General features: G+C 38.6%; 1 protein-coding gene across 4 annotated transcripts in view; it reads left to right on the top strand.

Moving 5' to 3' along the window:
* Positions 1 to 25,724, top strand: part of CSGALNACT2 (chondroitin sulfate N-acetylgalactosaminyltransferase 2) — a 49,281-nt gene that overhangs the window by 20,972 nt on the left and 2,585 nt on the right. For 2 of the 4 annotated variants that reach the window (XM_032491773.1, XM_032491772.1), the window contains exons 5-8: positions 1,188 to 1,366; positions 3,032 to 3,126; positions 13,591 to 13,672; positions 18,226 to 20,301. In XM_032491773.1, the coding sequence (XP_032347664.1) occupies positions 1,188 to 1,366; positions 3,032 to 3,126; positions 13,591 to 13,672; positions 18,226 to 18,518 (649 nt within the window). In that variant the 3' untranslated portion in view covers positions 18,519 to 20,301. Of the gene's footprint in view, positions 1 to 1,187; positions 1,367 to 3,031; positions 3,127 to 13,590; positions 13,673 to 18,225; positions 20,302 to 25,724 lie in introns of those variants that run through there. The other 2 variants (XM_032491774.1, XM_032491775.1) reach the window with 2 other exon arrangements.

Here is a 25,724-nt window from a genome sequence, read left to right as displayed (position 1 = left end):
TTTAAATGTTGCTTTTTTGATCCAGCTATCCCCTAGTACAGCGGTTCTCCAACTTTAACATCAGAGTCACCTGGAGTGACTTGTCCCAAGAGAGAGACAGATGCTCAGCTCCTCCCCTAGTATCTGATGCAGGGGACTGGGGTGGGGCCTGAGAATTTGTATTTCTAACACGTTCCCAGGGGAATCTGATGCTGTGGATGCAAGGACTTGTCTGTGAGAACCACTGCCCTAGTGGAAAAACCCTGACTCCTCCTTGCCTTTAGAACACTGGCTTTAACTTCTCACAGAAGGTACCCCTCAGTCTGACCCTTTTCTGATCTTCTCTCACTGTTCCCATTTTAGGACCCCTCTGTTCCAATCTGATTTGTCTCATCCCTGTTCTTTAAATTGCTTTCTACTTTCTTGCCTCCTTGCCTTTGAGAAGAATTAATTGGAATGACCTTTATACTCACCACTGAATTCAGGATTCTAACCAAGGCATAACTTAAATTCTGCTTCTAGCATCTTCTCTAACTACTCCAGACAAAAGCAATCTTTTCTTTCTCAGAACTGCTGTTCATTCATTCATTCAACAAATATTTATTGAACTCCTACTCTCTGAGGGACACTGTGTCCATAGTAGTGAACAGAACAAAACCTCTGCTCTCATGGAGCTTACATTCTAGTGGAAGACACTCGAACAGACATGTCTGGTGGTACTGAGGAAAACAAAGCTGGGCAAGGGGATAGACGTTAAAGAGAAGGGAGCTTAGGGCTACGTCACATACAGCATGAGGAGATCCCTCTGATAAGGGGACATTTGAGCAAAGATATGACAGACTTGAGAGAAGAGCACCCTTTGTATGTATCATTCATGAGGTTTGCATTATTTATTACCAAACATGATGGCTATTTTTCCCTGTGTATATTTCTTATCTTCCCAGTAGGTTTTTAAGATCCTGAAGGGTAGTGGTCTCTCAACGCTTATTAACCTCACACCACTAGCATGTTGCCTCAAATGTGGGCATTTAGTGAGTATCTGTCCTTGATGATGGTCATACACATGAAGCTCCTGATTGCCTTTCCCTGTATGAATGTAGAACCAACATAGTAAATAACCTGAAGTGTAAAATATGTTTTGTAAGTTGTGTTGAAGGAAGTCAACTTTAAATGGAACTTACCATTTGTTATATGTGCTTTCCTTATAGTGAGTCTGATTTTCACAATTACACCTTGGTCTCATTGAATGAAGAATTTAACCGTGGACGAGGACTAAATGTGGGTGCTCGAGCCTGGGACAAGGGAGAGGTATTGATGTTCTTCTGTGATGTTGACATCTATTTCTCAGCCGAATTCCTTAACAGCTGCCGGTTGAATGCTGAGCCAGGTGTGTAAAATGGTGGTGGGTGAGTTGAGTGTAGAATTTAAAACAGTGTCAGCATGTCTCATATTTTGAATCAAGTTAATTATGTTTTTTTTTTTTGAGTTATATTAGGCATAATTTAACTGGAATTTTAAGTAGAAAAGTGAAAATTTGCCCCTCAAGTTCATACCCCTTGTTCTCTTATGGCCAAATGCCAGTGTCTGTATTTGAATCTAAATAAACACATGCAAAGAAATAAAAAGTCATGAAATTGACAAGGAGGAAGCAGCACCCATTAGAAAAAGAGCCAAGCCAACAGTGTGATGTGTGAGAGTCAGCAGCACTGTACCTCAGGCAGATGGTGCCGGCACACTTACGGGCGTGCACGCTTACGGGGGTTGAGGATCAGTTGGTGCTTGGTCTCCAGACTGTGCATTTGGGGATGATTACTTATACTTTGTTTTATGTTGTATATAGTTTTCAAAAACATAAGAGCAAATGACATTTTTATGTATCAAATATTACTTTAAATATGAAAAGGAAGTTTTCTGTATTAAAAAAAATCTCACAGTAAATGTTTTTGATATAGAACTACTCATATCATTCAAATTACTACCTTCTTACAAGTCAATTTATTTAGGGATAGTTGTCAGGAACCCTGTGAGACCTAGTGAGTAAATGTGGGTTAGATTTACTTTTTTTTTTTTTTTTTACACCAGACAGGATGAAGCCCAGAATGTAGAAGCTGAAGGAGATGTGTTTGCTTAATATAAGAGAAATATTTTATATAAAATATTTTATATAATGTTACATTATTTCTTTAATGTAAAACAAATAGAATTGCCTCTGGGAAATCAAGCTCCCCTTTCCTAAGTGGATTCTAACGAAGAGTTAAACATTTGCTAGGGATCTTGTAATAAAAGGCTGCCCATTACTTGCAGGGTCGTTGACAGCTTCTGAGCACTTCATATTATCATTTCTGATTGAGGCCAGTCTCAGCAAGGGGGTCTCTATTGAGGGGAGGTGGGCTAGTTGATTAGCTTTAAAGGTCCCTTCATTGATAACAGTTTGAATGCTCATGACAAAGGCTTTTGAAGGGGGCTATCACATCGGATATTTTTAACTCTTAATTTTCCCAGGGTTTCAAAATCTTGTTCAGATCAATCTGCAGTTCTATATTTTAATTATTCTCTGTATATCCATGATACAGTATCCTTTGGATTCACTGTTCCTATGATTTATTTTGGAGAGTGGATTTAACAGAAGTTTCTAAGTCTCTTGGTGATTGTCAGAGGTTAACCTTTATCTATTACTGTTAATTCAATGAAATAATGATTAATTAATGGCTCACCTAATGAACAGCTGAGAAAATGCTTTTGTGTATCTCCCCAAAGTCAAAGGGTATAAATGTATCACAAGGGAATAGAGCACTCTTTATAGTCTTTTTTTCTCTGTTCTTTTGCAGGGTTATAGTTTCATAGTCTAACTTATTGATATATTATGAAGTCATCATCGTGTTCATCAACATGAGTTTTCAGTAGCCTGAATATTGATAAAATACAACATTAATAAAATAAAATTACAATATGTAACAAACACTTTAACAAAGTCTTAGTAGATATTGCAATAAACATCAGTGGTTTATTTTATGACTTCTTTTTGTATGTAAACATATATTTTAATTTGTAGGTAAGAAGGTGTTTTACCCTGTGGTGTTCAGTCTTTACAACCCTGCCATCGTTTATGCCAATCAGGATGTGCCACCGCCTGTGGAGCAGCAGCTGGTAAGACTTGGTTATGAAAGGCCTCAAAGATCCTTGCTAGGTTCCTTTATGTTTGTTTCACAACAAAGTAGAAAACAAAGCTTCAATTAAAAACTGTAATTACTGTAAACGCATATCCATAGTCTACCCACCTCCATAAAATGCTTTTGTATTGTTTCAGAATTAAATGTCATTGGGTGAGGGCAGAGTTTAGGCCACAGAGAAATACTCATGTTCTAGAATGTGAAAATTATCTATTTCTACCAACTTAATTCTAGTAATACTAAAAATAAATTTTAATTTTAAAAAACTTACTAACTAGAAATTAAAACTACTAAATAAATAAGAAGGAATAATATACTACAGGAAATTACTTAGAAAGTCTTGGAATAGGAATGCCATATATCAGAACTTACAGTTATTGACAAAGTTATATAAGTTTTGGGAAAAAATTTAAATAAACTTCTGTGAAGTAATTGAGATTTACAGAAAAGTCGGAAAGATAGTATAGAGAGTCACTGTACTTCACCTATTCCCCTATTGCTTCCCCTATTGCTAACATCTTATATGACTGTGGTTCATTTGTCAAAATTAAGAAATTAACTTCGGAAAGTTACTGCTTATTACACTATAGTTTTTATTGAGATTTCACCAGTTTTTCTACTAACGTCCTCTCTCTTCCAGGATCCAGTCTAGGCTACTATATTGTATTTAGCCTAATCTTTTATTGTTAATATTAGGAAAAAATGGAAATAAATGAACTAAGAAGATAATTTAACATGTTTTTTAAAAAAAAAAAAGAAAACTAACTGAGAAAGAAATAAAGACAAAGGCAGAAATTAATGAACCAAACTAATAGGTTGACAAACATAGGAGCTTATTCTTTATTTGCAGAAAAAGTGTAATCATAAAGTGGGCAGATTTAGGGTAAAAAGGAAAACACAACATAGGAAATTAGAATAAGAAAACATTGGTAGAATAAGAAAACATTGAGAGAAATCAGTTTCATATAGTAAGTTTAAAAAATTCTAAATGAAAGGAAGGATTTGAGAATTGATAAAATATTAGTATGAATTAAGTTCATATTAGTATTTTATAAAAGCATTTTATGAATAAAAGAGATGGAAGCTCTGAAGAGACTAAGAGCAATTTAAAATATTAGAAGAGTTATCAAACAGTTACCCGAAGATACATAGCTGTTTCACTGGTGAGTTTTTCCAAACGTTCAAAGAACAGGTAATATTGGTGCCATATGATCTACTTAATATATTTTATGAGGCCAACATTATCTTCATACCAACCCCTGGCAAAGCATGTATACACACACACACACGCACACGTACACACACGTACACGTACACTTCTACCTTATCTGTAGTCTAGTATTACTTAGGAGCACAGATACAATTGGGGGCAAAATGGCAAACTGAGCATCCACATCTGCCTTATCTAACACCCTCAATGCTTTGTGAGAATGAATTGCTAAAAATAAAAAGGCATGTTAGTATTGGGGAATGAGAGAAATTCCATTAGTGGATCTAAATTTTGGGAAATTTCTGTAAGATGACAATAGTTGTCATAAGAGAACAGTCTAGAATGTTTCAGGAGAACACTGAAGATGGGGCTACCTTGCATCCTCCGGGCTCATTTCAGAAGACAGGGAGTGGTGAAGTATGTATACTTCTCCAGGAGAGGTGCTTAACAACAGGCATCGCAGATACACAGGCTGGACCCTGGAGCTAGAGAGGCAGAGTAGGGTCCTCGGAATACGAGTTGTAAGGTGGATAGGGAGCCCCAGACTCCAAACGTGAGCTGCTTTTGGCACATTCTGCCCGAGACCACATTTAGCCCTTCCTCCACTGTTACTGGAGATAGACCCTTGCAATCATAACTAGCAGCCATGGGTTTTTGAACAATGATTTTTGAAACAAAAATGAGTAGCAGCTAACCAAGACTTAGCAAAACATTTGACAGAAACCAACATTATGAAAGAGGTACGAAATCTTAATAAATAGGAAAATTAACACATGAGAATAGGAATACAGATAGAAACAACTTTAAATTAAGTATGTCTTAAAGGAAATTAGAGAAAACATTAATTTCACAAAACAGTATTTGTTGCTAAAAAAGAGTCAGGACTTGAAAATTGTGAAAATATAAAACTCAGTAAATGGGCTGAAAGCAGAATGGTCACTGTTGAAACAAATCTGTAAACTAGAAGATGGGCCAACTGGGCACATAAAGACCAAGAGATAATGTAAGAAAAAGATTGAGACCTGGGAAATCAATCCAGAAGTTCCCAGATTGTTTAGTAGGTGTTCCAGAAGGGGGAGAAGAGACAGGACAGAGCAGGGAGGAAATAGAAGAAAACATCAAAGAACCAAGGAAAGATAAGTCTTCTGGCACTCGAGAGCAGAAGTTAAGGGACAATCCTAATACCTTCCAGAGACGCCAAAAATAGCAAAACCTAGCTTGTCTACAAAGGAATGGTGATCAGGTTGGCATTTGCCTTCTTTGTGATGATACTGGTGCTAGAAAACAATAAAGAGATACCTTGAACATTGTGAAGAAAAATAACTTCAGTTCTAGAATCCATATTTGACCTATTTGAGGGCAAAATAGACATTTTGAACATTGAAAGACTCAGAGTTTACTTCTCACAGGCCTTTTCTAATTCAGTTGAATCAGAAATGAACACATTGAAGGAGAAAGACCTGAGAATAAAATAGTGATCAACAACAGCAACAAAAACCCAGTAAAACTTTTGTTTACATAGTTGTTAATGAAACACATAATAAAAGAGAAATTAATAGCAGCTTAAACTAAAAAGTCAAGGGGTACATACATGGTATACATATGTGTATTACCTAGCTCTGTCCCAAGAGGGTCTAGAAGCAGTGACTTCTTTACAGTAATAAGCACACCCAGCTCCCAGATCTTAATGCTGAGACAGGAAATAGAGGAGCCTGGAGCATCTTGTAGCTCCAGAAAGTGAGGAAATATTCAAGCAACAAAAGGATGAGGGTACGTCAAAGGGGCACAAGAGCCTGAAAGAGCTCCCGGCGGCAAATCTGGAACAATTTGAGCAACAAAATAAATCACATAGTACTGGGTTATAACGCCAAGCATAAAATAAATATCCATGAATCCTTACTGACGTAAATAAATTTGTGAGCAAATAAATAGATAAATAATAATAAATGAATGAATAAATTGGTTGATTTATTTATGTATTTGTTTTTTAATGGAGGTATGGAGGATTGAACCAGAATTCTAAATAACTTTTGTAGATACTCCCTTTTCCAGAAGGTGGAGATAGATGACTCACTTCCCAATAAACAAGTATGAAAATAGAAAAACTAAATTTAGCAGAGAAACCTGGCAGACACCACCTTAAACCAAGTAATGAAGGTTAGCATCACCAGTGTTGTCATGTCCTCCCTCATACGATGTAACAAGAAGAGCACTTTAGCCCTGTGGTCTTACTTCCAAAAACCTGCAACCCTACCCTAATGAGAAAAACTTCAGACAATCCCAAACTGAGGGTCATCCTACAAAATACTTCACTTCTCAAAACTGTTAAGATCATCAAAAACAAAACTGAGAAACTGTCACAGTTTCTCAGGAGTCTAAGGAGACATAACAAATGAAATGTGGTCCCCTGGACTGGATCCTAGAACAGAAAAAAGACATTAAAGGAAAAAATGGTGGAAGTCAAACAGAGTCTGGAGTTTAGTTAATAGTAATGTACCAGTGTTGGTTTCTTAACTTTGACAAATATCCCACAACAATGTTAGCTAATAACATTTAGGGGAAGCCGAAAGCTACATGAGAAGCATCTGGGAACTTTTTACTATTTTACAACTTTTCTGTAAACCTGAAAAAATATTTCAACATAAAAAGTTCATCTGTAAAAAATTTTACTTGAAAAACAAACCCAAAAAAGTGCAAAATGAACTCAACCTGTTAGGGTGAAGAGCTAATAATCTTGTCTGGTTTGGGAGGGTGTGGGCAAAGAATGATTTGAATGCAGATTCATTGTAGATGTTGTATAGAAAAATAAGTTTAAGAACTTCCACTTCAAGTTCTAGTTTCACTTTGTAACCATTGCAAGTTATTTAAGCTTTCTAAGCTTATCTCCTTACAAACACAAGAAGAAAGCTTGCTCTCCATAATGTTTAGCTATATTACAAATAAATATGAAATATGGGGAAAAAAACAGGTAAAAGACAGCTGATGATAATTCACAATAAATATATTTAAGTCATTCTTATAAGAATAAATTAAAACAGCAGTGCAATTACTTTTTTTTTTGCTATAAAATCACTGTTTTTAAAAGCAGCCATGTGAGTGAGGCTGGCAGGATGGGGGCTCTTCCATCCCACCAGTGGTGTGGGAAGCATGAGCTTTCTGAATCAGGAGTTTTCAAACAGGTTCATCCCTTTAACCCAGTAATTTCCATTCCAGAGAGTCTCTGCCTGAGGTAGTAGCAGAACTGCAGAGTAGCAATGTGCATAATATTAACAACATTAAAAACAAGCAAAACTAATAATAAAATGATAAATTGAATTATAGTATATACCATGGTAAATATTATGTGTCAAGAGGAAAATGTTCATTAAATGGAACAGGAGTGTGAATGTAGAATTAAATGTAAAGTTTAAAATGGGAAATAGTATATATATGTATTTATATTTGTTTTGATATTTTAATTCTATAATAGCAGATGTTTTGGTACCTTTTTCTGTGTGCAAGGTACTGTTGTTTTTCATACATATTAACTCATTTAATCCTGTAACAACCTCTGAGGCAGGTGCTATTATTCCCCCTATTTTACATATGAGGACCCAGTTGAGTGCCGTCCCCCCACCCCCCCACCCCCCTACAAATGCACAGGGGCCGAGATGGGGCCAGGAGCCCTGGCTCTGTAGCTCCAGTCTCCCTCTTACCTGCTGTGCAGACTGCCTCTGTTACATTTATTCATCAGATAGTCAGTGTCCAGTCTATGCCAGCCATTATTCACCACTGGAACACAGCACCTAGAACCATACAGACATGGTTATTGTTCATAAGAATTTTTAGTGTGGTAGGAAGACACAGAAAATAAAATTAATAAGTATCATGCAGATCATTAAAACAGGCTGAGCTGTGAAGAGTGATTAGGTGGTTTCTGGGTTGTTTGGTCAGAGAGGCCTTCCTGAGATGGGGCTGTGGAGGGGCCATCTGAATGACAAGAAGGAACTTGATACACAGTGACTGGGAAGGCGGTTCCAGGCAGGAGAAACAGCTAGTGGATTTCCTGAGGTGGCTGGAGCACAGTGGGCGAGGGGGCACCCAGCTGGGCCAGGTCACATAGAGCTTGTTCTGCTGCTGTAAGGAGTTTGAATTTATGCTAAATGCAGTAGAAAGGAAAGCCTGGGGAGTTCTGGTTCTGCGGGGAGTGGACTGTGTATGGCTCTAGCTGCTGGTAGCCAGTTAGGCTTTTGCAGTAGATCAGGGGAGGTGCTGTGGCTTACGTGAGGGTGGTGATTGTGGAGAAAGGTTTAGGTATGATTTGGAGACAGAGCTGACAGAGCTTGCTGGTGGATTGGATGTGGGGAGTAAGGGAAAGACAGGAGTGGAAGAGGAGAGATGAAAACTTCAATTTGAGCATGACAGGTTTGTGTTGTGTATTGAAGGTGCCAAAGGGGGATTCATGAACCTGGCATCTGTGAGGGGCTGAGGGCTGGAGATGTAGGTTATGTGTGGATAGCTGTATCCCCCACCTGCTTAGGAGACAGATTAAAATGCAATAAAATATTAACAACCAGGGGTTATGAACAATAATGAGTTTCCTTCTACTTTCGTCAGTGAAAATGTGCTGCTTTTTAAAAAATCAAACAAAACCAATGACTTTTCCACAAGCCTGATAATATTTGAAGAATTTTTAAAGAAACTAAAGTTATAAATGAAGTCATAATATTTATAAAATCATAATTGGCACGGGGTAGAAATGTCAGGGTGAGTGTTTTAATACTTTGCACCAGGATTATATTTTAACTAAGGAGATAAGAGCCTAATCTTGGTTTTGCTACAAAAGTTACACCTCTATAAGTTTATTTATTTTTTCATTTATTGAAAGCCTACCATGTGTGCGTTGTTCTAGGTGCTAGGGATATAGCAGTGATCGCAATTAAGAAAAAACGCTGTCTTCAGGAAGTTTTACTTTCTGTTAGCAGGGAAGAAGGCTTCCTCTCCCCACCCCACCCCCAAATGGAAAAGGAAATTTTGTATTTCATTTATTAGCTCCTACATGAGCCAAGTCCTCAGTACTGCCTGGTTCATTCTGTTTTCAAGTTGGTTTTCCATTCTACACAGCAGCTCTTTCAGGCTGTCTTTACCCATCTCAGAAGTGGCCTGAATATTACTGTATTTCTGCTTTTTGCAAGAATTTCCACAGTGTTGCCCTACGGATCACTCAGACTCATTATGTCCAGAACCTAGCTCCACATCATTCCTCTCTGGGCTGGCCCTTTCCCCCGGCTCCCACTCTCGGGGGGAGGACTGTCACATACCCGTTGTCAGGACATCAGACTGCTGCCATCTTGACTGATCCTTCCCCCTCATCCCCTGCTCCTGCCCATTTAGTCACTTGCTGACTTCTGTCAGTTCTGCATCCTAAATCTTTTTTACATCCACTGAATTTTTTCTTTCTCTACATACCATGATAGTCTATACCACCAGCTTCCCATTCCCAGGTTATAGCTGTTGCCTCTTAACCAGCCTCCCTGCCTCTAGTCTTGCCTTCTTACATCTTCTCTCTTCTTATCTATTCTCTCTTATCCGCCGAGTGATCTCCCCAGAACGTCTGATCACATTACTCCTTCTGCTCCTCCTCTTCAGATAATTCCCATTGCCGTTAGGATAAAGCCCAAACCAGGTGACCAGGCACACGGGGTTCTCTCTGACGTGGCCCTGCTGATCCCTCTAGGCCAGGGGTCAGCAGTCTGTGGCCCACAGGCCAAATCCAGCCTGCTGCCTAGTTTTGTATGGCCCATAAGTTAAGAGTGGTTGAAAAGTATTTTTTAAAGGGTAATACTTCATGATACATGAAAATTATGTGAAATTCAAATTTAAGTGGCCATAAATAGTTTTTTGGAATGCAGCATGTTTATTTGATCATTTATCTTTAATGACTTCTTTCACACTACAGTGGCAGAGTTGAGTAGTTGTGACAAAGAGTCTATGCACTGCAGAGCCTAAAATACTTACCATCTAGTTTTTTATGAAAGTTTTCTAATCCCTGCTCCACATTTGTGGGCACCTCTACTTCTGACTCCAGTGTTCAGTCCCACTGTCTTTCACCCACAGTGCTCTTTCTGATCTCAGGCCTTTGCACAAACTGTTCTTTTGCCTAAAACTTTCTCCCAGCACTTCTTTCACTCGGCTAACTCCTACTTAACCTCTCAGATCCCAGCTCTAACTTCATTTCTTGGAGGAAGTGGCTTAGAACGCTGCAGTTTGGATGAGGTGCCTGTCTTTCTGCTTTCTGTCACCCTCCTCACACCCATATCCCCACTTCCCTCCATACACAACTCAGACTCCATGGTCAGTCATTATCCACAGCCTCTTTTCTGCTCTATACTCATCTCCTTCATCTCTCTGTTCTTCCAGTGTTTTCTCTTAAAACCCCAACCTAGTTAAGGGCAGCTCTGTCAACCAGGCCCCAGAGCAGCAGAATGTGGGTAGAGAGTGAGAGACAGTCCCACTGCAGGGCATAGCTTTAAATGTATGACTGCCCTGTGGTCCCGTGCCACACCCTAGTCCACCCACTCTGTGTCCTTCGCTGTGCGGGCCAGTGACACTGTCCTCCCACCTGCCAGCAGCCCTCACCACTCTCACTCTCCACGTATCCTGCTTCGTATCTCACTTAGAAAAGAGAAGCAGTGAGACGTTCACTTCCTTATTTTCCTGTCATGAGATCCATCCTCCTCACTGGCTCCGTATCACATCCCCAGCCTCTCTCCATTCCCGGTGGAGGAACTGCCCACGTCCCTTCATAAGGCCAGCTCGTCCTTTTTTGGTGAACTAGATAGAGCTCATCCCTCACGCCTAAACAGGGACGCCCCTCCAGCCATTTTTTATTCTCCCCTATCCTAACATTTTGCCTCTTTTGGATCATTACTATACACATATAGAAATAATGTAATACCGCTTATGTTTGAAAAATATAGTCATTTCTTGCCCTGGGGCCTCATTCTTCTCACGCTTGCTTTCTGGGGTCTTCCCACATTGTTTCCTTAGTGTTTGTCGAACACATCAAGTGCACTTCTACCTCAGAGCCATTGTACGTGCTTTGTCTGGAATGATCTCAGATATTTACATAGCTTGCTTCCTGATTTCACTAGGGTCCCTGCTCCAGCGTCCCTCCTCAGAAAGGCCTTCTGTGGGCATTATATCTAAAATTTCTCTCTATAGCATGCTGTTTGTCCTGGCATCTTTCTTCCTAGCATGTATCACCACGTAAGACTTACATTTATTTATTTGCTATTTTTCCATCAAAACAGAGGCTCTGTGGTAGCAGGGACTTTGTCACGTCTGCTGGCTCCCAGCTCCCAGAACCAAGTGCAATAGATTAAACCTTGTTGAATGAATGAATTTAAAAAGGACGTTTATCAGGATTCAGCTTTCATGTAATTCTGCAAGCTCAATACCATCAAAGCCCTGATTTTCTTTTTCTTTCTCTGCTTGAACTTCAGTGGTGACTGCTCCATTTTAAAGCTGGTGTCCTTCATTGTGGAAAAGGACCGCAGCAGTTCCAAATGTCACATCTATACCATACACCAGGGGTTGGCAAACTTCTTCTGTAAAAAGCCACATAGAAAATGTTTTAGGTATTTCAGGCCATACAGTGCCTGTCACAACTATTCACCTCTGTCATTGTGCCACGAAAACACTCAGACAGTCTGTAAACAAGTGAGTGTGGCTGTGTTCCAATAAAAGTATTTACAAAACCAGATGGCAGGCGAGATGTAGCCTGGAGGCAGTAGTTTGCTTGCTTCTGCCCTACAGCATCCAAAGAGAGCAGGTGTCTTTCTAGTAGCTCTCTCAGCAGAATGCGGGGGCTTTGTTTTGCAAAGTTCTCAACAACCTTCCTTTTTAGCATGTTGGCCCGAATTTTGTCTAATGCCTGTTAGTAAATCAGTTCCTACAGTAAGTGGGGTGAGACTTTCTCACTGGTATAGAGTGTTCATGGCCCAGTCTGACATTGCAGGTGAATGGAGCGTCCCTGAAGCTCATGGGGCCAGGTAAATTACCTGAGCAAAACTATATAGTCAGGAAGAGGGTGGGGGAAAGATGCAGACTAGGCACCAAATGAGGTCTACTGTGTAGAATTGATTGGTGTGTTACGGTATGTGCTTGTATAGCTGGTATCCTCCTAAAATAGAATGTCAGCCCCCCGAACCCTCTTATACTTTTGGTGGGAATGTAAATTGGTGCAGCCACTATAGAGAACAGTATGGAAAGTCCTTAAAAAACTAAAAACAGAGTTACCATATGATCCAGCAATCCCACTCCTGGGCGTATATCCAGAAAAGACAAAAACTCTAATTTGAAAAGACACATGCACCCCATTGTTCATAGCAGCACTATTTACAATAGCCAAGACATGGTAGCAACCTAAATGTTCATTGACAGGTGACTGGATAAAGATGTAGTGTATCTATATATAATGTGTGTGTGTGTGATGGAATATATACATATATGTGAGATGGAATATTACTCAGCCACTAAAAAGAATGAAATAATGCCATTTGTAGCAACATGGATGGACCTATTGATTATCATACTAAGTGAAGTCAGATAAAGACAAATATATGATATCACATATAAGTGGAATCTTAAAAGAATGATACAAATGAACTTATTTACAAAACAGAAATAGACTCACAAACATAGAAAACTTACGGTCACCAAAGGGGAAAGGTGGAATGAGGGGTTGATTAGGAGTTTGGGATTAACAGATACACACTACTACATATAAAATAGATAAACAACAAGGGCCTACTATATATATATATATATATTCAATCTCTTGTAATAACCTATAATGGAAAAGAATATGTGTGTGTGTGTGTGTGTAACCGAATCACTTTGCTGTACACCTGAAACTAGCACAACATTATAAATCAACTATACTTCAATTAAAAAAAAAGTAAGCCCTTTGAGGTCAGGCATCACACCATTTGATTAATAGTAACCTCAACTTGCATCTTGTACAAGGCTTGAATTCAGTTAAATTGAAAGTGGCAAGAATCCTGTGCTCATGGGGATTACTATATTTTTGTTAATTTTGTAAGGATTTTATAACACAAATTGTGATCCATTAATAATCACATAAATGATAGGAAAAAGTATTGTTTGGAAAATATTTTGTTTCATTGTTGATTAAAACAGTGTATAGTTTTTGAGGGGTTAAATTGAGTTTTGTTTTTTAAACTTAAGGTTCACAAAAAGGATTCTGGCTTCTGGCGAGATTTTGGCTTTGGAATGACTTGTCAGTATCGATCAGATTTCCTGACCATTGGTGAGTGTACCTTACGTTTAAGGATAAGGTAATATCTCAGATTTGAGTGTTTTCCTATTAAATTTTGAATGTCTCAGATTAACTGAAAAGAAGAATGTGGAAATATGAAAGTCAAAGTGAGTTTATAATTAGTGTCTTTGAACAGAAGAATGAAGTCTTAAAGATAAAATAAAATACCCGTATTTGCATTTGAGTACTCTTATAAAAAATCTTTACCTAACTTTGGTGTTGTGCTCACAGATTGTTACAGCTAGAAGTAATGTTGGATTATCTAGTCCACGGCTTTCATATTTTTTATTTAGAGATGAAACCACCTTTATTTGTCTTTTGGACTTAGTGCAAAATCCCAGTATTCAAAACAAATGGAAAAAAAGCCTGCTCTTTCTAGCTCTGGTTGAAGTTGGAGTGGGGGACTTGGAAACACTGATTTAGTCATCCACTCCCCTTAACCAGAGATGACCATGAAGAATTTGATCTAAGCTACCTGCCCCAACCCAGCTTCATTCTCTTACCCAGCAAAAAATAAAGCATCAAAGCGTAGTTTAAGGAAGCAGGCTGAAACCTGATTCCATGTCTCCTGATTCATTTAGGGGCTACCTTGCTGTAGTGTATTAGAATACATTATGTGTATCTTTAATAGAATATATTTTATTTACTTTTTAGGTCCATTTTACTTTCATTTTTATAATCAAGCCTTTTATTTTGGAAGTTCCTCCACCTTGTCTTTTTATATTTGTGACAAGTGATGGAAAAATCAGCAAATAGTAACAAAAAGACTATTAAATGAAACTGGTACCCTTTTCCCTGTTTTCTTGCTTAGTAAACATTAAGGATGCATCACCACCTTCTGACCTGTGTTACTTCTTATTGCTCCTTTCTCATTGTTTTCTCCTCATATTTCTATTAGATACGTGTTAGGACAGTTAATCGTGTCCCACATTTCTCCAGACTGTTCGTTTTCCTTCATTCTTTTTCTCCTTTTTCATGCTGTATAATCTCAGTTGATCTATCTTCAAGCTCATTGATTCTTCTTTTGGTAGTTCAGATCTACTGTTGAGCTGCTCTAAAGAATTTTTCATTTGCATTATGGTACTTTTTAACTCCAGAATTCTCTCTTTTTAATATATAATTTCTATCTTTATCAATATTCTCTACTTGATGAGACATTGTCATCTTTCTGTTACTTCTTTATGCATGATTTCTTTTAATTTTTTGAACATATTTATAATGATTATTTTGAAATCTTTGTTAAAACTGCCATCTGGACCCTCTCACAGGCAGATTCTGTTGCCTGCTGTTCTTCCTGTATACAGGTCACACTTTTCTATTTCTTTACCTACCTCATAATTTCTTCTTTGGAAAGTGGACATTTTAGATAATGTGTTGATTCTAGATATTGATTCCTACTGTGTCCAGAGCTTGTATTTTGTTTTGTTTTTGCTGATTTATTTATTGATTTGGCTTTTACTATTTCAGTGAATTCTGTCTCCCCACTCTCTCCCTCCCAGCAACACGAAGCTTCTCGTGTCACTCATCAGTGCATGTGCACAGTCATCCTGGGATGGTGCTGGATTTAGCAGGGCTTTCTTTGACTCTCTCTTTTCTCTGCCACTGTTGGTGACACTCCTGACTATTAGGCTGCACTCATTTGCTCACTGATTGTTCTCTTGTTTTTGACAGTGCTCTGGGACATAGATTGCTCCACAGTCTGAACAATTAAATTGAACCCAGGATAGTTTTTGAGGCAAGTCTTTGAGGTTTGTTTGGCCTCTAGGAGGGCTCTGCTTGGCTGTCTCTTTCCCTGCTTCTCTCTGGTAAACTAGCTGGCCTACATTTTAGCTTGCTCTCATAGGGCTACAAGCTTCCTCTTAATTGTTTACACCAAAATCTCCAGTATTGTCAAGAACCCCCTTTGGCCTGAACTTCTGCACTCTGTTTCAAATAAAGTCAATTCCTTTGGGAAAAGCTCTGGAGCATTTGTTCTTAGGGACTGCCCCTTCCCCTGACAAAAGTCTCTGAGTCTCTGCTCCAGAGCTGGGGAGTGGGGGGAGACAGTGTCACATTGCTCTCAGTGTGACATCCCCGCTTTATTATCAGGACATTAGGTGGGAGCAGAAGGGCCACACTCCCTCCTGGAGTAGAACCTCTGCCCTGTGAAGGCGGGCTGGGTGAGAAAGGGGGCCCCTGCCCTCAGCAGCACTTGTTTGCAGTTTGGCCTCTTTCATTTGGAGCTTCTGTTCCTTTACTGTTCCTTCTCCTTCTGGTATTCCCATTATACATATGTTACACCTTCTGTAGTTGTCCCATAGTTTTTGGATATCCTATTCTGTTTTTTCTATTCTTCTTTCCCCTCTTCCCCCAGTCTTCTTTCTTTTTGCTTTTCAGTTTTAGAAGTCTCTATGCGTGTGTCCTCAAGTTCAGAGATTCTTTCCTCAGCTAAGTCCAGTCTACTTGTGAGCCCCTCAAAGATATTCATTTCTGTTACATTGTTTTCTGTCTTCAGCATTTCTTTATGATTCTTTTAGAATACCTCTCTCTCTGCTTACATTACCCACCTGTTCCTGCGTGTTGTCTCTTTTTTTCATTAGCATCCTTAGCATTAATCACAGTTTTAAATTCCCAGTCCTAGAGTTTCAACATTCCTGCCATATCTGGGTCTGGTTCTGATGTTTGCTCTTTCTCTTTAAACTGTTTTTGACTTGTAGTTTGCCTAACTTTTTTCTTCATAGCTGAACATGATGTGCTGGGTGAAGGAAATAGCCGTAAACAGGCCTTCAGTGATGTGATGTTAAAAAATGTGAAAGAAGAGGAAGTGTTTCATAGTCCAGTGATAAGGTCTCAGTCCTTTAGCGAGCCTGTGAATCTGGACTGTGAACTTCACAATTGTTTCTCAGACACTGCCCCAGCCTTAGGTGGGACAGGATGGCTGGAGTGGGCTGGAGTTGAGTATATCCTTTCCCCCAGATAGGTTAGACTCTGGTAAAATATTTTTTCCTGAGGGCAGGCCTTGTTAAGAAGAACAAAATGCTCTGGCATATTTCAGAATGGTTACTTTCCTCCTCCTCCTGGAAGCACTATGGGATTTTTCTCCAGTCCTCACTGTGAGAACCTGGTAGACCTAGAGGTGAACTTACAGAAGTGCAGGGGCCCCTCCCTGCCTGGGCCCCCTGGAGTTTCCAGCTCAGACTTTTCCACTGAGCCTCTAGCAATTCATCAATTACGGTTCAGATTTTCCTGCCCCAGTACTGGTTCCCTTGGAGATTTCTGCTCGTGGGTTTCTTCTCTAATATTCGTGGTTGTCTTACTCATCTGCCTCTCCGCTTTGGGGGAGAGCAGCAATTTGCTCTGTGACTTTGTTTCTCTGAGGGATCTGAGAAGAGTGGTTGATTTTGCAGTTTGCCCAGCTTTTTACTTGTCAGGATGGAGTGGTGACTTCTAAGCTCTGTACATGCTGAATCAGAAACCAGAAGTCCTCTGTTTGTTCTCACTATCTATACCATCTCTGATATTTGAAGAGCTGGTTCATATTTACAGGGAAGAAAAGCCAAGATCATACATGTCAGACACAGCACTGAATACAGCTGTGACTATTTAAAGTATCCTTTTCAGCGATCTCAGGATAGTCATCCTGTGAGTGTGAAATTAAGTGACCTAGAATTATTTGACGAAAGATATAATTTGGAAACCTAGCTCTTAATTAAAGAATTAATTTTTTTCTCTGTTTTTTAAAAATTTTTCTAGCTCTTCAAAAAAACTCAAAATAGCTTGTATCTACCATGCTTCTTTAAGAAGTTAGTTCAGCTTAAACCAGTTTGAAAATAGTCTGAACCCTGTCTCCCTCATTTGAGGTAAGGCTGGAAATTACATTTATGTTGCCAGGTCTGCTTGATTCTTTTTAAGTTCTTAATTGAGCAGCACATGCTTGACCATTTCTTCCTCAAGGTGCTCTCCTTACTTGACTACTGTGATAGCACATTCTCCAGAACTGTCTCCCTCCTCTGGGGCCATCTCTCAGTCTTTTTTGCTGACTTGTCTTTCAATGCCTGTTTACCCTCTAGATATCAGCATTTCTTAGCGTTTAGACCTGGGTCCTGTTTTCCTTCTAAACTCCAGGAATTTCATCCACTTCTGTAGCTTTAAATCATCTGTGTGCCCAGTCTCAATTTTGTGTCTCCAGCTTGGCCATTTCTTCAGTTTTCCTCTCTGGAAAGTTTTTGTGACCCAGAAAAACTTGGATCTCAAAGGATTGAAAGAAAACATAATAAAATATTAATGGTGGTGTTATGGGTGATTTATATTTCCTTCTCCTTTGTTTGACTTTCTAGAGATTTCATGTAGAACCTTGAAGTTTACAAAGTATTCTCAAATATTTAATCTTACTTTGATACTTTCAACAACAGACTTTGAGCTTCTAGATACAGCTGGTAACCAGATTTCCAAACAAGAATTTCCTTGTTAGGTGTCTTTGGACTATACCATGTCCTCTCATTTGAAGCAGAATGTTTACATCTTTATCAGGCAGTTATTTAATAGTGTCAGTTTTGATCCCGCAGGTGGATTTGACATGGAAGTCAAAGGTTGGGGTGGAGAAGATGTTCATCTTTATCGAAAATACTTACATGGTGACCTGATTGTGATTCGGACTCCAGTCCCTGGTCTTTTCCACCTCTGGCATGAGAAACGCTGTGCTGATGAGTTGACTCCCGAGCAGTACCGCATGTGCATCCAGTCCAAAGCCATGAACGAGGCCTCTCACTCGCACCTGGGAATGCTGGTCTTCAGGGAGGAGATAGAGACGCATCTTCACAAACAGGCATACAGGACAAACAGCGAAGCTGGTGGTTAATGTAATCATTGGCGCATTAGTCTGAACCACAAACCAGCACTATTTATTTAGCCTTAATTCCAATTCCAGATGCAGTGCCTCTTTCAGAGAAGACATGCTTATCTTTTGTGTTCTTGCTGACATGACTTGACTTTAGCAGTTTAACTTGGTATGAGGAGTATTGTAACACAAGCCTCTGTTTTGTGAGAATACTGTACTATGGAATCATTGACAAAGCAAAATCTGGTATTTGTTCTGAGTAGTTTTGAGTTAATTTCTACCCGGCTTCATATTCTGCTGTGTGTTCTGGGTGCATCTGGGCTGAAGGATGGAATGTGTTGTGCTGATGGTGGGTCGGGAGCATCGTGTTCCTGCAGGAGGATGGAGTGTTGTGGGTGGAGTGTGTCGACAAGGGCTCTTCACCTGCCAACCACTGGGTGAACCTGCTTGGTTTTTAAATGAGGATCTTTGGTCAGTTGCTTGCAGAATCCTTTTTCACTGAAGCAGAGGATAGGATAGTTAAATGACGCATCTGAAATCCCCAACTAGTCAAGAGAAGGCAGAGCTTAAAAACCCCTCAACTTTATGTTGGTTAGCCCCCTGAATATCTGTTTTTAAACAAATGCGTGATAGGAGAAAATACTTAGGTTAGACTTGATTAAAAGTATAACGTGTTGCTAATTTATCATCATATTCAGGTTTAGGAGTCAAAGTTGCTATAGACTGTTTTGAACAAACAGAGATAAACAGGGAAATGTCTTGAACAGAACAGATAATTATGTTGGAGTACAGGACACCGGGGGTGTCTGGGAGCAGCAGTTTACATGAGCCAGGGCTCCTTCTTGTGGTTCAGAATAGATGAGCATAGCATGGTACTGTGTGTTTTTTGCTTTGTATTGTCTCATTTAGCATGGATCCATATGTACTTATTATCCTTTTTTTCTAATATATTAATTATGCTTCATCTGTATTTGCATTATAATACCTTGAGTTAAGGGGGAGTTTCACTGAAGGGAGAAAGACCAAACAATTTAATGAGGTATACCATTAGATCACACTGATTCAAGGAAAGGGGAGGAGAGGAAGGTTGTCTAAATGGAAATGTGAATTGCAGGATATTTTAGGGAGATATATAACTTGCAGATAGAGTGGTGTTTTAATTGAGGTGTAAATTACATGAATGAGACAAGATGAATAAGAAATCATATTCAGATAGGACTGTACTATGTTACTTACCACGCATGGGTCTTTTACCATAGGGTCAATTGCTAGCTCAACAAATTGGAGACATGGTGAGAGGCATGCACAGATTTTTTTAACCTTTGCCTTTTAAAAGAGACTTATATTGAATTCTTGCTATTTGTATATAAACCCCTGAAAATTCATGGAGGATAAATCATTACTCTTATTATCTCAGATATTATAAATCCTGTGTTTCTTGGTGCTACATGAATTCAATTTTACAATAACTCTTACTAATTACTCTTACAAGTTTTAAGTTGGGGTAGCATTTAGGCTTGTTTTTTAAAGATGTGTAAAATATTCTCTGCAAAATTGTTCAGGCCATCGTCTCCTTTTATAGTTATTTATTGTAAAGACCAGTGAATTAGGGTATTTAAAATGAGAGAACCTAATTATTTGCAAAGGTGAGTTGTGGCTTGTTTTTTGACAGAATCAAATGATTTTTTTTCTTTTCTCCTGTTTTTTAAAACAAGCTTTTAATTTAAATATGGAAGTTGAGCAGTGTAAACATTACTATGTTTTTGACATTAAACGGTACCAATAAAGTATTTTATTACCAAAAGTTAAATGAAAATGTGACGTTAATTTCTTTCTGTTGTAAAAATCGTAAATACAGGAAAGTGTATGACTTGTAATTGTGTATTTTAAAGAATAGTAACACCAACACCAATGCGCCAGATTAGGATATAGAACATCACCAGTAAAAGACCTCTGTGTACCCTTTCTCGATCACATAGCCTTACTCGTAATAGTCACTATCCTGATTTTTGTGATGATTTTTTACTTGTTCTTCTCCACAGTTTTCCCAACTGTGTGTGTATCTCTACCCAATAGACTATTTTGCCTGTTTTTGAATTTTTATGCATATCATTTCATTATACATTCTCTCAGTATTAATGTTTTTGAGGTTCACTCATGTCAATCTCAAAATTATTCATTTAATGACTAGTAAATGAATATACTACAATGTTTATGCTACTGTTTATAGATATTTGGATCATTCGTAGTTTTTCTGTTGTTTGCTTTGGCTATCACAAGCAATGTTGTCTTGAATACTGCTGTGCGTGTCTCTTACGAGCATGTGAGAATCTCTCTAGGAGTAACGATGCCAAGTCATTGGTTGTGTACACATTCAACTTACTTTCCAAAGTGGACCATCTCCAGCACTATAAGAGATTCACTTTGCATCCTTGGTAATACTTAATTTTGTCAGGCTTATTCATTCTTGCTAATCTTAGTGGTCTTTAAGAATGAATTGTTGTTATAATTTGCATTTCCAGTCTTTTTGCCCATTATTATCAGTTCACAGAAATTCCTTACATCTTCTGGGTACCAATTCTTGTTGGTTAAATGTTTGCAAATATCTTCTCACAGGATGTGACTTGTCTTTTCCCATTCTCGATGGTACTTTTTGATGAATAAAAATTAACTTTAATGTGTTTACTTAATCTCTTTCCTTTATGTAGTCTACTTATTATTGATTTATGACCTTGTAATACAGAAGGATATCTTAAAGCTATTGTTCTGTATTATCTTCCGAATACCTCATACATGGCTTTGCTTTTCCCAGTTAGGTCTTTAATCTAAGTGGAAGAGGTGTTTGTGTATGATGTGTGAGGTAAGGATTTCATTTCACTTTTTTCCAGTGCTGCCTTACTGTGAAGTCCGTATTTTACCCACTGATCTGCAAAAACACTTTCATCCATCAGATGTCAGACGTGCACAGGCCTAACCCTGGCTCTCATCTGTTCAGCACATTGGGCTTTCTATGACCGCATCATTACATCACAGTCTAAGTTACTGTAACTTTATAGAAGCTGACATTGCTGAGAGCTAGTCCATCACCTTGTTCTTAAAGATTGTCATGGCTATTTGTAGCCTTTGCACTTTCATATAAATTTTAGAATAAGCTTAAGTTTCTTGAAAACATTTGTGAATTTGAGTAGAATCTCACTGAATCTGTAAGATCACTTTGGGGAAAGTGTGTTTCTTATCATATGGAGCCTTCCAGTCCTTGAACATGGCATTTCTATTTCAGTCTTTATTGTTTTTCGATTAAATCTTATACTTTTTCACACAGTGGATTTACATGTATTATTTGTTAGGTTTTTTTAGGTAGTTTGCATTTTTGATGCCATTGTAACTTTTATTTATTTTTATTGTCTGTTTCTGCTATTTAGAAATCAAACTCATTTTTTGTGTGTTAATTTTTGTGTTCAGCAACCTTGCCAAACACAATTCTGATAATGTATTTTTAGTATCTTTTACATTTTTTTGTTATACAATCATGTATCTATGAGTAGTAGAAGATTTGTTTCTTTTCAGTATCTTTTTGGGGTTTTTTTTATTTTTGTTTTTGAAAATCAAATATTCTTTATTTTGTGATTTTTCTATATTTTCAAAAATTTCCACGATGAGTTTCCATTGACTTTTGTTTTCCATTTTAGGGGGAAAATCTTGTCATTTTATAAATTGTAAAAACTGTGAAGCTTCCAATGTCACCTTATTAAATACGAGTTTTCCCTTGGTTACTGATAGATACTCTCTATCAAGTTAAAGATTTCTTCCTTCTATTGCTTGCTGATTGCCCTTTTCAATATTTATATCTTTATTTTTCTTGTCTTACTGTGCTTGTTAGGATTTATTGTGCAGTGTTGACTGAAAGTGATAATTGTGGACATCCTGCCTCTGTTTCTGATTTCAAGGGGGACACTCTCAGTGTTTCATTAGTAAGTATGGTATTTCCTGTAGGTGTTTTTATAAATACTCTTTACTAAGTTAATAAAATTACCTTCTGTTACTACTTGGCAAGTTTTTATCATGCTTGAGAGCGTTTAACAAATACTGTATGTGTTGAGATGATCATATATATTTTTTCCATCTTTAATATGTTAAATTAATGAATTAGGTTAATCAAATTCCTGAAGTACCGTTGCATTCCTCGGGTAAATTCCAGTTTGTCATGATGTATTACATTAGCCTTATACTTTGCTGGATTTGGTTTGCGTGCATACACAAACACATTTATTTACGTGTCTGTATATATTTGTGTATGGATGTGTATATATATTTTTTCAGGCATTTTTTAATCGATGTTCATGAGTAAGATTACCTGTATCTTCTTACTAGGGGGTTCCTTCTTACTGTGTTTCTAGAAAAGTTTTGTAAGACTGGAATTATTTCTTCCTCGAATATTTGGCAAAACTGCCTGAAAGCCCCCTAGGCCTGAACTTTTTCTATATGGGAAGATCTCTGATCACTGGTTTAATTTATTTAATGCTTGTAGAACTATTCAGATTTTCTATTTCTTCTAGAATCGGTTTTGATTGAGTTAATTTAGGTAGGGTCCTGTTTTCTAGGAATTTATACTGATAAATTTGAAATTTTAGATGAAATGTACAAAGTTATTTGCCGTATCTTCTTGTTATCTGTGTCATATGTAAGGGTCTATAGTGATAGCCTCTCTTTCGTTCCTGATACTGTTGACTTGTGCCTTTTCTTTTTCTTTTTTCTTGAATAGCCTTGCCAGATGTTGGCAGATTTGTCTCAGTCCTTTCAAATCACTGACCCCCTTCCAGCCGCATGTGAGAGATACAGTTGCTTCACATCTTCCCCAACACAGTATTTTCAGTGTTTTTAATTTGGACTCTAATTTCTGTTGGGTGTGTACAGTTACTTCATTTTGATTTTAGTTTATCATCAGGGAAATGATGTTGAGTATCTTTTTATGTGCTTATTGGCCATTTGGATATCCTGTTTGTGAAATGCCTATTCTAGGATTTTGTCCTTTTTCTTTAACTGGCTTTTAAAAAAAATGATTTATAGGAGTTACTTCTATATTCTGTGTATGAGTCTTTTGTCAGATTTATATATTGCAAATATCTTCTCATAGGCAGAGGACTGTTCTTTATTCTCTTAATGTTATCTGTTAATAAGCAAAAGTTCTTAGTTTTAATAAAAGTCCAGTTTATCAGTTTTCTTTTATGGCTAGTAATTTTGGTGTCTAATTTTAACCACCTTTGTCTACTCCAAAGTGAAAAAGAAATCAACCATCGTTTTCTCTGGCTGTCTTTAAAATCTCTTCTTTACCTCTGTTCTGTATCACTATGATATGTCTGAGTGCACAGATTTATTTTTTTCTGATCCTGCTTAAGAATCGGCTTTTGGGATTGTCTCTTGTCAGTTCTGAAAGATTCTAGCTATTACATTTTCATTGTCTCTTCCTCATTCTCTCTCTCTTTCCTTCTATAACATGATAACACATGTTAAACCAGTAGTATCCTTCACGTCTGTTAACCTATTTTGTGTTTTCCAGTCTTTGTCTCTCTGTGTTACACTTCGGTAATTTCTCAAGCAGGCCCTGGACTTTCTTCTCTGTCCCCCTTGTGGATTGAAAAATGGAAGCTCTGGGTTCCCACTTTGACTTGGATGTTAAAATTTTGTATAAGTTTATCAGTTGATTTCAATAGGCAAGCCACTTTCTCTTCATGCTACCAGAAATGGACAAGTGCTCAACTTCTTACATTCCTGACAGTATTGTTCCCTTGACATTGTTGCTGAAGTTCCATACCTGAGAGTCCTGGATATGTTGAGATAGATTTTTGTGGGGAATTTTGGCAGCCCCTCGCCTTCCTCACAGTGTCACGACTTCCTTTTTGAGAATAAGGATAGAAATTATGTTGGCATGATCTAATGTTACCAGCCTATAGATGGGTAGTCAGTTTTTCATTTAGAAAGTAGTTTTGAATCACAACTTTGTGTGAATTTTTTCTCATATATGTTTATATGTTGGTTAAACTTGACACTTGAGTGTTTTTTGGTAGTGTTAGAATACATTTGTAATGACCAGGACTTCAGTTGTACCTTAGAAGGGCACTTACAATCCTTTGTTTCGCTCTTCCCAGATTCCTCTCTCTGTGGGCGAAGTGGCATTTAGTTTCATCAGGGCACCACTGCTGGTACACAGCTAACACTGACTGCTTCTAAACAATGAGGCGTTGCACTTCCTGCCATATAACATTACAACCACCCCATGAGATCGAGAGTAGTGTAATTCCATTTTAATCATGGGGAAATGGAGGCTTAACAAGGTAGACAGTAGTCCCAGGGTACCCAGCTGGGAACTGAAGACTAGGACTCAAATCCACAGTGTAGCTCTTGATTCCTTGCTCTTACACTGATCCTATCTTGCCTCCCTGAGGGACATGACTCACATTTTACAAATGTATAGGTGTGGTGGTAGGTGTATATTTCACAAAAATTCTTAGTATGTCACAGAAGTCTCTGAGCCTTAGTAGAGATCCCTAGCTTATCTTCCTGTCACATCTGACGCTGTAACATAGATTTGTTCCTGAAACGTGGGGAAAAGCTAGCACTCAGTCATCCATGGTGTTGTTAAGAACCACACACTGTGCTGGTCACTGGCCACACGGATACTCGACAAGAGGCTCCTACACAGAGAGATTGAGACTCCAGTGCATGAGACGGATGCCAACGGTGTGATGTGGCAGGTGGGGCAGGGCCCGAAGGAGCACAAGCGCCACCCACCAAGAGGACGGAAGGAGACTCAGAGAATGTGTGAGAATGGACGGCGAGTGCATGGAGGAGGTGCGGGCAGGACGGTGAGGCTAGTGGCGGGGCAGCAGAGTGCTCTGCCAACTCCTGCAGAAACTTAACCTGCTGGGAGAGCATCTCAGACTCGCCCGGGCCTCCCCACTCCCACGTTTCCCATTCAGCAGGTCTGCAGTGGGGCCCTGAGAGCATTGTGAACCAAGTGTCTGGTATTGCTAATGCTGCTGCTGGTCTGGGACCCACACCTGGAGAGGCACTGCCTGGAGGGACCACCCCGCGGGTGAAGGACAGTGCTGTGGCTAGCCAAGCCAGCTCGCCTCCTGCTCCCAGCTCAAGCTCCGAGTCTAAGACCCAGACTAAATGACGTGCCCCTTCTTCAGCTGAGGTAGTTAGAAACTTCCAGAAATAGCCTTA

Source organism: Camelus ferus, chromosome 11 (assembly GCF_009834535.1).
Source record: "Camelus ferus isolate YT-003-E chromosome 11, BCGSAC_Cfer_1.0, whole genome shotgun sequence".
Classification (NCBI taxonomy): domain Eukaryota; kingdom Metazoa; phylum Chordata; class Mammalia; order Artiodactyla; family Camelidae; genus Camelus; species Camelus ferus.
The sequence above is the reverse complement of the archived record's forward strand: the minus strand, read 5'-3'. Positions and strand labels throughout refer to the sequence as shown.